Source organism: Montipora capricornis, chromosome 3 (assembly GCF_036669925.1).
Source record: "Montipora capricornis isolate CH-2021 chromosome 3, ASM3666992v2, whole genome shotgun sequence".
NCBI classification, from domain to species: Eukaryota; Metazoa; Cnidaria; class Anthozoa; order Scleractinia; family Acroporidae; genus Montipora; species Montipora capricornis.
In genome coordinates, this window is record NC_090885.1 from 2,669,193 (window position 1) to 2,681,089 (window position 11,897).

Genomic DNA, 11,897 nt, shown 5'->3' on the forward strand with positions numbered 1-11,897 from the left:
TTTCTTTAAATTTTCATTTTCCGGTGGAATATTCTGGTTTTTTTTAATGTGTTCTAAGTCTAGACACGTGTCTAGTTTCATCCCCCCTCGAAAGCGTAAAACCCCAACAGCGGTAATTGTTTGCTGTGAAAAAGCCTTGCTATATGTGTATTGAGCAACATCTGAAAGTTTCGTCGGCGAAACAAATACGTTTGCTGAAGCATCAAAGACGGCTGTCGCTGTCGCAGAAGAAAGAAAGTGTAAAAGAAAAGAAGGTACGCTTGTCGAATATTTGCTCTGGCTGATTTTTGCCACCTAGTTTAATTTCATTGACAAGAGAATCTACAAGTATTAAGTGACTTTAGTTTCTGTCGCACTTATGGCCTACTTGGCCTACTAGCTACCACAAGACCGTTTACCATAGTTCATCTTACATTTGAATTTCTTGGAGCAGAAAGGTCACACAACATTGAGAAAGTGATCGGGGAACGAAGAACTTGGTAAGGTTGAACACGTTTGTTGACTGTTGCTACCTCATAACACGTCATATCCATGGCGCTCTCCAAGTCACGAAAGAGGCAACTTCAAAGTGCTGTTGTCACACTTTTACAGGGAACTGGACAAAACGGCAATTATTTACGAATTCCTGGGGAAAAGTTTTAGTAATTTAGAGGAACTTTCCCCTTAAAGCCGCTGTTACACTTTGAAACTTTTAGCTGAAACTTATGTGCAACGGCGCTGCAAAAAAAGTTTCAGCAGGCGTTGCACGGTGTAACATAGAAGGTCGAAACTTGTTCGGGAACGTTGAAACTGGTCTCGAAATGTTGATTGGCTTACGCAGCGTAGCGTAACAGGACCGAGCGAGACCAGTTTCACGAAGTGGTGTTACGCGGTGAAACTCCAGTTTTTATCACCACTGCGATTGCTACGACAGTTGCAGAAGTAGAAAGCGGTTCTACTTTCGTGAAACTTGTCTCGCAACGAAAGTTCAAAAAAGTTTCACGAGACCGACCATGTTACACGGTGTAATACCTCCTGAAATATGTTTGGCATCGCAGTTGCACACAAGTTTCAGCTAAAAGTTTCAACGTGTATGGTTCGTGTGGTGTAGTAAGTGTGGTGTGGTAGGTTCGACTACAAACTGAGTTGTTCTTCAGTGAATTATGCAATGCGAAAACCACATTGTTCACGCTATAAAGCGTCCCTAAGTATTTGAGTCAATTGTCCTTTTGGACTACAGTATTACATACACCAAATGGGCAAAGTAAAGACGTTCTTAATTGACTCTCAGCCTTGGGTAAAATCTTAGTATGTTCTTAAAATTTTGGTATATCTCAGACTGAACATTCTTATAAAAAAAGTGTGTAGTGATTCGACTTTTGCCGGTTTGAATAGATCAATTTCGATATATTAAAATTCAGTCCTAAACGAAAGGCATCATCTCGAGGCTCCGGGAAATAGATATAAAAAGTTTGTATGAGTTTATTCCCCAGAGCCTCGAGATGATGCTTTTTGTTTAGGACTGAATTTTAATATATCGAAAGTGGGCTATTGTTTGTAGCTAACGACTCGATTTGCTACTTCCCATTCCCATAATGCAATACGTTTTGGGGGTTCTTTGCATGAAAACAATACAAGTCATTTACTGTTGAGACTGTATCATGCTTCAGTGAACTGGATATCCATTGTTTTAATGCAAATAACCCCCCAAATTAAACTGTATTATGGGATTTGTGAAAATAGCGAATTGGGGTATTTCGCTGCGATGTTAAAGTGGATTCGGATCTGTACAGTCTTTAAGGTATGCCTGGGCTTGGTCAGTTACGTTTCTTTGGTCGAGATTCTACTTGACGCTTCATTTGGTATTGTAAAATCGCTTACCCAGCGTTAAAAACAATGCCAACGAAAATAAAATGAGCGTAGATGGCACCCAGGAGGCAACGTTGTCCAGTTCTGTCGTCCTCGGTCAGAACGGGATTTGAGCCAAGAGCAACAATTAACTTGTAAATCCACCAACCACCATCTCAAACTAAACGCTTGGATACCTTTCCATCATATCTTTAAACTTCTTAGAAAAATTCGCAAGGCTTTGGGCAATGCACCATTATAAAGCCGTTTGGTCACGACAATAGATATCGTCAGCTTGACTGAGGCAACCGGCCGCATAGTTTACGGTCATCAGCACAAACTAAAATATTTTTCATAGCTGAATGAATTGTTGAAATTTATTTATGCGTTGCGAAAACTGATCATTAATAGCAATTGACCACTCTCGGCCCTTTGAAGGGAATCGAATGGTTTTTGCAAGTACATGCAAACAGCGAAGTTTTTTTTTCCGAGAATACGTTAGCAGTGACCTTGTTTAAGGACTGAGCACATCAAAAACCCTACCCTATCGGGCGCGGGCACATACCTGTATAGGGGGACGGTGACCTATATAAGATTCGCAAACATTGAGCACTTCTTTAATTAGACTAAACTGCGAGCAGAGTTGTACTTTCATTGGCGCAGCTGAGCAAAATCTTTTTGCTTATTTTCTTCGTTGTATTTGTGAGAGAATACCCACTAATACCTCACAATAATCAACACTTTTAACATCATTACTCAGGGTGTACTAGTAATATCACTTTCAATGGGTCCATGAAAAACAAGAACGTACACCGAAAGCTGAACGCGAGTACCATGATTGACGTTGATAGTCTCTGTGCTATTGATGCATTAATTACGAAAATCCGCATATGCAAACACTGGGAAAATTTTTCGATCACTTGAAAATTAAAGGGACCAGTTTAATCTTCTCAGTAGTCTTTTAATTTGTGGAAGTTAAACGTCGGAGTTCAAGATAAAACAAATTAGCCAGACATAACTAATCGACCAGGCTTTCTTCATCTACTCTCCTGCAAGGTGCGTCGGGGTTTTTACAGATCAACCACTGTGGTTTTTCTCTACTTATCTTTACAGAGAAATACTATGGTTCTCAGAATCGAAGTATGCCATTCAATAAGGGACTCTATTCGCTGATAACGCGAGTAAGGCCCTGTTTATATGGTCTCGGGTACCCAAGACAACCCTTCCCCCGAGTCAGGGCGAGATATTTTCCCCTCGTTTGTTTAAAAAATTCTATCAGCCGTTAAATGAGGTGGGTGAGACATGTAAATAGTTCGGCTCGACCACCCGAGACGAGGCAGCAAAATCTTACAGCGGTTATCAGTTACACGCCCCCTCAACGATATTTTTTCATATTTCGAAAGCGGTAAAATTTAGGTGGACGTCAATCAAATGTTTCCATGACGATACTCCTGTTCTCTTGGCGGAAGTTGAATTCGTCATGGAAACAATTTGATTGACATCCACCTAAATTTTATTTTCGAAAATGAAAAAATGTCGTTGAGGGGCGCGTGTTACTGATAACCGCTGTAAATGCGCACGCGTAAGTGTTGCTAGCGTTTGCTTTCGAATGAAAGGATTTTTCCCTCCAAAATTCTCACCACGGTCATGAATACAACGGAAACTCTTGAGTCAAAGACAGCCTTTTATTTAAACTACACATTACTGCTCCGTTAAGATTGGCAGTCCATTTTCCGAATGTGAAAACGCAACTATACTTAAAAATTTCGAACTAGAAAGAAGGGCCGGCAAATGATGATACGTATTTTTTGAAGATGCGCCTTAAAAGATACGCATAATCAAGTAGTGCAACTTTGTCTCGGTCACGCAATTCTCGTATAAAGGCTCGATAAAGTTGTCTCGGGAAGGAGGGCTGGCTCTAACCATATAAACAGGCCCTACCCTTTGAGGGCCTTAACACAACAGCAATCACCGTAAGCTTACCTGCTGGAGCGGGAGGCTTCGCAGTTTCTGCAAAAAAGGACCCATTTTGGTAAACAGTTTGTAACAGAACATCATCTTTGGACTATTTTAATGTTTGTCGAAACAAATTTTCGATTGTCTCGGTAATGTATTGCTGAACTCAGTGTATGATCTGAAATCTCGGGCCTTTTTTAGCTCAACTCATGCACGAGAGCAAAACGATAACCAATCGTGACTTAGTTTCGTTGCTCATTTAGTTTTCAGGTTTTCAGGTAAATGTAGCCTGCGTAGAAGCGTTCCTATTCGACAGAAGAGCTTCGAAACGATTTTCCGCAAACTGGCAGCGCGAAAGTTAGTCTCTTGCCCCAACTTTCGCGCGGCCAGTTTGCGGAAAATCGTTTCAAAGTTCTTCAATCGAACGGGAACGCTTGCAACGCAGGCTAGTCGAACAGGAACGCTTGCTGCGCAGGCTAAGGTAAATGATAATATTTTGTTTTCTTTGCCGTTTCGTTTATTCAATGAACTATGAACCATTACTCTGTTTCATGTTATTTCAACCAACAATAACACTCCGAGCCTCAATTTCCCTGCAATTGACGAGTGACAGCTTCACCGAGGACAAGGACCTGGTCTGTGATGGTATTGAATGAACGAACGGCAAACGAACCAACGGGAAAACGAATGAGGGAACGGAGTTCAACTGACAGTTGACGGACTGTCTGAACCAATGAACTGTGAGAAATATAGTAGGAATAGAGAGTTTCACTCACGTGATCAGTAACATTGTTTTTCCACCGAAGCAAAAGAAAACGTTTGCATGATAATATAATTCAATTCCCGGAGGATTAGTTGGGGACACCAACATGGCCGCACGGCAGTACATTACAAAGTATGCACGATACTCTCTTCCTTGATAAACTTGATCAAGGAAGTTCATGTTTGTTCGTTTGTTGGTATTTAAGGTCAACTTTGTTGTGGAAGGTTTAAGAAATGAAATGTTTTGGTAGGACTGAGCACATGATGAATGAGATTCGAGGGTCCCGCCACCCGTCCACAGTTACATGTCGGCATAATTGCTTTTTGAGAACGCGGTCTGTTTTTGAAGAAGAGTAGAAAATTCCCGAAAATCTAGATTTTTGATGGCTGAATTCCAAAAAGTAAAATCACGAATAACCGATAGTTTTAACTAAAAGCGCCATTACATAATACATCATTCTTGAACGTCCAATATATATCTTACCTTGTGAGCAAAATTTGCAGGACAGTGGGCAGTGTTTCCTCATAAAAGTCTCATGGTGCATGCAATAGTTTGCAATCGCAGCCTGCTGACGGCATCCGTCTGCATAGTTTTTGTCATCAACACAACCTACGATGTAAGATCACGAATAATGTACACTCCTTGCCACATCACAACAAAGTCGATATTGAATGACGTAAATGTATATACTTGAAGTACGGATTATAAAAGAAAGGGAGAAGTGATCCTGGCACTTATCTGGACAATTATAAGCGATTGTCTTTTATACACAGCTGAAAAATTCGATGCCGATACAATGTTCCACCAACTGAGCTACGCAGCAACTCAGTTGGAAGCAGCTCCAAACTCTAACTTGCATCGAGTTTCCTTGAATGAAAACGCCCCCGCCTATAACGCCACTCGCTAACAAGCGCTAGAGCGAGAGGGCGCTGGACTTGCAGTCCTCTGATGACCAATTTGGTATCCCCATCAACTTCTGAATTTCGCTTTACTCAAAAAGATTAACTGGTCTGCCACCTTCAAGTTGGAATTCTTACAAGTTAGTGTTCAGCATGCAGGAGGCCCGCGGAAAGAAAACCACTGTGTTAATCATTTTACATCTGTTACCCTCTTTGATTAAGTCATATTATTGTTTATTAAATAAATTTATCTCATTGTGGACAATGCTGTAGTTTCACTGGCCGTTCAAGTCATTACCGAAAATGCTGTGAATAAGTGACACCGTACCGAGAGTTGCCTAGATGTGCAGTCATTGGTAGTGAATCAATTGCCATATAAGGTCAAAAGAAGGTATATGAGCTGATAACCGAGATTGAGTGAACCAATCAGAGCACGAGAAATGTATTAACCGAGCTTGAAAATTTAATAACTCTACTATTCCCCCAGGAGTAGTAAGAATATTAGCTAGGCCCGCTTTCCCCAGTCACAATTGAAGCCGCTACCAGTTATCTTTTTTTCCAAAGAGTTGAAAATTAGCGGTGTCTAAATACAACCAGCCCGGAAAAAAACACGGGAAAAAAGAGTCATGGAAAAAGACATTTAACATCTCTGAATATTGCTATTTCTAACGAACTTAATGTTAAATATAATTAATTTAACTATTATATTTATGCGTTTCAGCATAAATTAACTTTACATCATTTATGGACATTCGTGTCTTGGAGATTTGTGACCATTGTCCGTTTTGAGGTTTTAAGGCATTACGTAAAGCTAATTTGACTGCAATGAACGGATAATTTGGAGAAAAAAATATATAGTATTCTTCTTTTCACCGGTTTGAAATCAAGATAATTTAACTAGTTTATTTAAAATTATTCAAAGTGTTAATTCAGCCGTATCACCAAAACAAAAGGTAATTAGTGAGGTTTTCCTTTATTATCTCAATAACATATTTAGCGCGGGATTTCACATTTAGCTGGGATAAGCACTAAGTGTAGCTGGGCTAATTAGAAAGAAAATATCCTCCTGTATTTTTAATAGATAAAATATAATTGTACACCCGTACAGAGTGGGTCATTCAGGATTGAGGATTGGGGAATGCATGGACCATCCATTCACGTAATTTTCGTTTGTCCTCGTGATAGTTATCTCAGCTAGCTTGTTAGGATGGATATGCAAAATCCACATTTTTTTGGAAAGCGACGCAGGTTAGTTCAATTATTACAAAGACAGTGGAGTGATTCATGGCCGCTATTTATGAGTAAAGGTGTAAGGCCAGAGGGTTTGCAGTTTTGAACTTTGCGCGCGTTTTGCTGCACATGTGCCGGTCTAATGATTAATACAAAATATTATTTGTCCAAAAAGGGTTTGTTGTTTTCGTCTTTCAGATCAGCATTTTAATTTCGTAATTAGACTTGCTTCCTCTTTACATGAAAATTATGAAAATTACACAGGAACGAAGAGCCCCTCGATGAAGACACTATTGTCAACAAAATGGCAGGCAAAGCAAAATAGTAGTAGTTCAGCTAATTTCATGAAAAAAAGACTTGCGCCCCCTAAAAAAATACCCAAATTTTCAAAATACTTGTTGATTTGAGTTTTCACAAGAATTATTCAACGACGGAATGTCATACGTTACCTGCATCGGACTGTGCAATGTCTTGTAAAGGCATTCCTGCAAGCAAGTCAAAGACATGCATAAAATTCATAATAATCAACACTGAGGAAAGTAATTCGAGTCTTTAGTGAGAGCATTCCTGAAACACTTACTGGGTTTGGGACGAAAAATACGATCAGCGAAGTACCTCCCACTGCAGTGAGGGATGCATAGAATCGCGATAAATACGCAAATTGGAGTCATGTTTGATGCCCGGGAAAAATATTCTAATTTGCCTGCGGAGAACTAACGGCTGCTCTTTTATAGGAGCTTATCTGAAATGGTCTCAACAAAATGCTTTGGAGAATTGTCGCCCAATCGTTTTTAACACAAAAACTATTGTGTTTTTGAACCTATCAAAATAAGTGGGTGTGGAATAATACTGAGTATAAATGTATTTCTAAATTCTTTTGTCTCACTCTGTCACCCACTTTAACTTGCTTTATCAACGATGACTGATATTTGTTCCTAATTGTTACACCTTTATCAGCCTATATTGAAGTACTGCTAGCATAAATAAATCACTATGAATTGAGACCAAATACATGCAGCCTACCGTGTAGCGATTAGAGCCCTTAGCTACCCGAAAGGAATTTCAAACGTTATTGATTTTACATTTAGTAGTCAAGCTTTAATTACTTTTTTTAAAAAAGCTTTCATTGTATAGAGTAAACATTCACCTCTTCATACATGATTAAAATCTGTGTATTTTGGTCCTCTGTGCTATTTTGCAAAATAGTGCTTTTTCTGTCTGAAGACAATTTCTTTCAACCGGACCTTTTTGCTTTTGCAGAAATGATGTAGTTTTTCTAACTGTCTGAAAACCGGGACCAAGTCTATACAAATGTAGCTAAATAACCTCGTCTCCACGGAGCATCTGTCGCCCATCCTTTGATATTACCTGAGGCATGTCACCTTTTAACTTGTTTGTTTTATGTGTAGGAACGTACACGTCATATTAACGTTGCTGTGTTTTTTACATTCCGCAAACTAAAGGGCAACACTAGCCTCATAATTGTCAAAGAAATAAACGGGTGAGTCGCCGGAGAAGCCGCGGTGGCAATGATGTTGTTTGGTGGAATTGAATGTCTCCACGGTTAAATACTGAGTTGGACTAGTTTCCTTTTTACAATTCAAAAATTTTGTTATTCGAAAAATTTTCAGGATAAGAATGAAAAGTGAAAATATTTATGTTCTGCTGATACTTGACTACTTCAATGACACTTGTGTAAATTGGTAAGGCTCTAAGATATTGCCTATTTTTCTTGTGACGGCTTTTTGAACGTTAGAATGACCCATCATTTAATCAAGCCATAGATCTTTGTAGATAACAAGCAGAATTGATATTATTATCATCGAGATTATTATCAGGGTTATGGTTCTTTGTCAGGAGGCCTGAGTATCTCTTTCATTTGGAAAAAGGACTTCAGGCTCAGGAGGATTTGTCAGAATCATCGTCCTGAAGGTAAACAATCCCTTATCAATGATTTTGTCCTTACATGAAACAGCGCACGCCCAACCTTTTTGCGCCAAATCAGCTAACTGAAACGCTAAATCGCGAGAATCCATCAATTTCCCTTTTTATTACGAGAAACCGACAATTCAGGCACAGAGTGTCCTTCGTTGAAATTACTTCTAGACTCGCACATATGTAATCAAAATTTCGCGCTAGGTTGTATTCATAATAGAGAGATTTATCATCACGTTTACGTGAAACGGGAAACGCCGGCTTGGCGTTCACGTTTCACGTAAAATAGAGACGTTTCCCGTTTCACGGAAACGCGATGCTAAATCTCTCTAATGCACTAGTCAGTGGAAAGCCCCGCACCCCCATACCCGGGGAATGCGGGGCATTAGCGGGGTAATTCAGCGGTTTTGGACCGTCACTTTTGCCACGGTACGCGGGGTTTTCGACAGAATTAGGCGCAAGTATCGGGGAGCGGGGAACTTGAGCGGGGCTTAGACGGGGATGCAGAATGTGGTCATTTCACGTTGTTGTTTAGTAAAGAACGGCAATGAAATGAACAGAATTATAACCCTCGCCTACACAGGCATTCTACTCGTTGTCGTTACCGTTGAGGTTTGCTTATTAAATTCCCTAAAACCAAATAAACGGCAAAATAATGAACAGCCAAAAGCACAAAGCAAACGAAGGCCCAGCCGTACAAAAAGACAGCTGAAAGTGCAGAAAACATTTCTGTCAGGTAGTTTTCGAGAAAATTGCTTAGGCAGTCCATGCATCGCGCGAGTAAAATCCTCGGAAGAACTGGGCACCATGTCTAAAAATAACTTTAGAGGGATTACCTTGGGCATAAGGCCTATAGCGCGTTTTCACATGACGTCACGGCGGCCATGTTAGTGTTCCAAAACAAAGGAATGGCGACCATGATGGTGTATCAAGCTAATCCTCTGGGATTTGAACTCTGTTTGTATGCAAATACTGTCTTTACACCTGCCAACTCTCACGCCTGCGGGTTGAAAACTTCGATCTCACGCCGGCTAACGCTTGTGGGCCAATTTCTCACGCCTGATTGGAAAATGTGAGTTGTTGCCATCTTGCTTGACACAATTTCCAAAAATATGTTAACTCAGACCCATGTAAGGAACGAAAACCATGTGTAAAATAAATAAATGACAATACCTTCCTCGCGATCTCTGATTTTTGAAGTGAAAAGCACTGGGAGCGAGCTCGCGTTCATACGCATTTAAACGTCTTCGAAAGACTTCGGACGTCTTCGGAAATCTTCGAAAATGATCGGGTCGTCTTCAAAAATCCCAGCACTCCTAGGATAACTAGACCCTCCGTGAGGGTACACTGGGTTGCCTGTGAACCCTTCCAGCTTACAGAGCAATACTAAAAAACTTCTCCCATATCACATTTCAACCGTCAGCTCGAAAATTCAATACACAACATGATATTATAATCCACAAAGGCAGAAAATACCACAGAATCCTTTTCCAGCGAAAAATTTATTGAAACAAACAAAATATTTGCTCTTAGAGGCGAAAACCTCTTCCTATTTCATTGCGTGCGTGAAGACAAGAAACTCAATCGTGTCAAATTACCATGTACTTCAGGTAAATACAGCTCACTTTGATTTCGTCTCGACGGGCGATAGGTTGTTGTCGAAGTCCAGTACTCGTCGCTTTTGAGATTCCTGCCTAGTTTATCCAACTGACTTTCCATTATTGAGTTCCATAAGGGTATATTTTGTTTAAGGACCCACTAAAACGCCATTCGCGTTACATGACTTTCGACGCCTTTGCAGGCTAAGTTAATTATTCTCCTGTGTCCACCAGAGAAATCTACGCAGTTCCACTACCCTCTCGATCCTAAGAAAATACGCACAGAAGGCTCTATGCAAAAAGACACCACTTACCAGGGGAGTGACAGGCAAGACTTTTACCGACACGGAAAAAAAAAACTAAAAAAAGAAAAAAAAAAAAAAAGAAAACAAACAAACAAAATGCAGACCTCGACTGGGTTTGCCATAGGCATTCCAGTAAAAATCTCACGCCTTTCTTTTGTTCAGTAATCCAATATGGCTGCTGGTCACCTGACTGAAAACGCTCCATATAGGGGATTTACTCTCTTACCTTGGTAATCTCTTGGTTATTTGCAAAATGTAGCTGGATTATGAGGCCATAAAATTTGGTAATAAGCCATTTCGTTAGTGAAATTTGTGTAGCTCTTTGAGAATTGTTGTGATAGTGAACCGTTGTAGTCGGTCGAGTGTACTTGAGAATGGGTATGCTCATGCAAAGAAAGGAAATAACTGGAATATTGTCAGATTAAGTTGCTCGTCAAATGCATGTTTGGACTTACGTTGTTGTTATTTTTAATGGTTTTGGTATTTTTTATTGCCATTTACAGGGCTGTGCTAAACCCAGTGATTAATATTACTGTTTTTGGAGAGATTGTAAAGTTTGGAATGCCAAATCTGTAACTTAAGGTAGATTTATTTGCGCTTAATGAGAAATGGACTGCATTGTTGATTTTCATGTTTGTCAAAGTTGAATTTGAGGTAAAATTCTTGAAGTATATTGATTTTGGTCAACATTGCTTTATAGGTTTGGAAGTACTGTATTGTCCCGGGTGCAGGGGAGAAAAGTTTGGTTTTGACGTACAAAACTGCCCCGCATAGCGGGGAATTTGCTTCATTTAGAAGGCAGGCCTGGTCTAATGCCCCGGTATTCCCCGGGTATGGGGGTGCGGGGCTTTCCACTGACTAGTGCATAAGCGGGGAGTTGTGACTTAAGCTTCGCGTGACCCACGGCAACTCAAGTATTTGGTTACCAAAAAGCAAAAGCAAAACTCGGAGTGTTTTCAAACATTGTTTGTAGGAAAGGACGCTTTATAAAATAAAAATCCTTATCCGTCAAATTTTGAGAGTTTCGATGAAGCTGTTTTGTCGGTCAACAGAGAGTCAACGTAAGTTCATGAAAAAAAAATGCGGCAAGGAGTCAGTTATATTATTAACTCAGTATTACCATGAAACCTAATTTTTCCTCCATTGGCATACCGGCGTAACGAGCCAGACGCTCTTAACAACCAAAATAGTACCTCGGTATCGCGCGGAGATAGCCCAGTTGCTTGTAGCATTCCAATGTAATTAGCACATAAACAAAAGAGTAATTTATTAGCCGTCATTTGTGAATATGGTACTATGAGATAGGGCGAATGGTTTAATTAAGGGCTTGACTTGAAAGTCGCGGTACCGCTCTGCCGGCGGATTTATACAATTCAAAATTTAA

At 40.1% G+C, this 11,897-nt stretch overlaps 1 protein-coding gene and 1 long non-coding RNA gene across 3 annotated transcripts in view; one reads left to right on the top strand and one right to left on the bottom strand.

The window, feature by feature from the left end:
• Positions 1 to 7,445, bottom strand: part of LOC138039717 (uncharacterized) — a 29,049-nt gene extending 21,604 nt beyond the window's left edge. The window contains exons 1-4 of the mRNA XM_068885565.1: positions 7,256 to 7,445; positions 7,125 to 7,160; positions 5,030 to 5,155; positions 3,811 to 3,837 (exon numbers count right to left, since the gene is read on the bottom strand). Of these exons, the coding sequence (XP_068741666.1) occupies positions 3,811 to 3,837; positions 5,030 to 5,155; positions 7,125 to 7,160; positions 7,256 to 7,346 (280 nt within the window). The 5' untranslated portion in view covers positions 7,347 to 7,445. The remainder of the gene's footprint in view (positions 1 to 3,810; positions 3,838 to 5,029; positions 5,156 to 7,124; positions 7,161 to 7,255) is intronic.
• Positions 7,446 to 8,233: 788 nt separating this feature from the next.
• Positions 8,234 to 11,503, top strand: LOC138041061 (uncharacterized). 2 transcript variants are annotated; one of them, XR_011130732.1, is made up of 4 exons: positions 8,234 to 8,378; positions 8,533 to 8,607; positions 11,017 to 11,095; positions 11,214 to 11,503. It is a non-coding gene; the product is annotated as an uncharacterized lncRNA (long non-coding RNA). The 2 variants fall into 2 exon arrangements; XR_011130731.1 differs by having other exon boundaries at positions 11,017 to 11,503.
• Positions 11,504 to 11,897: the final 394 nt, after the last annotated feature.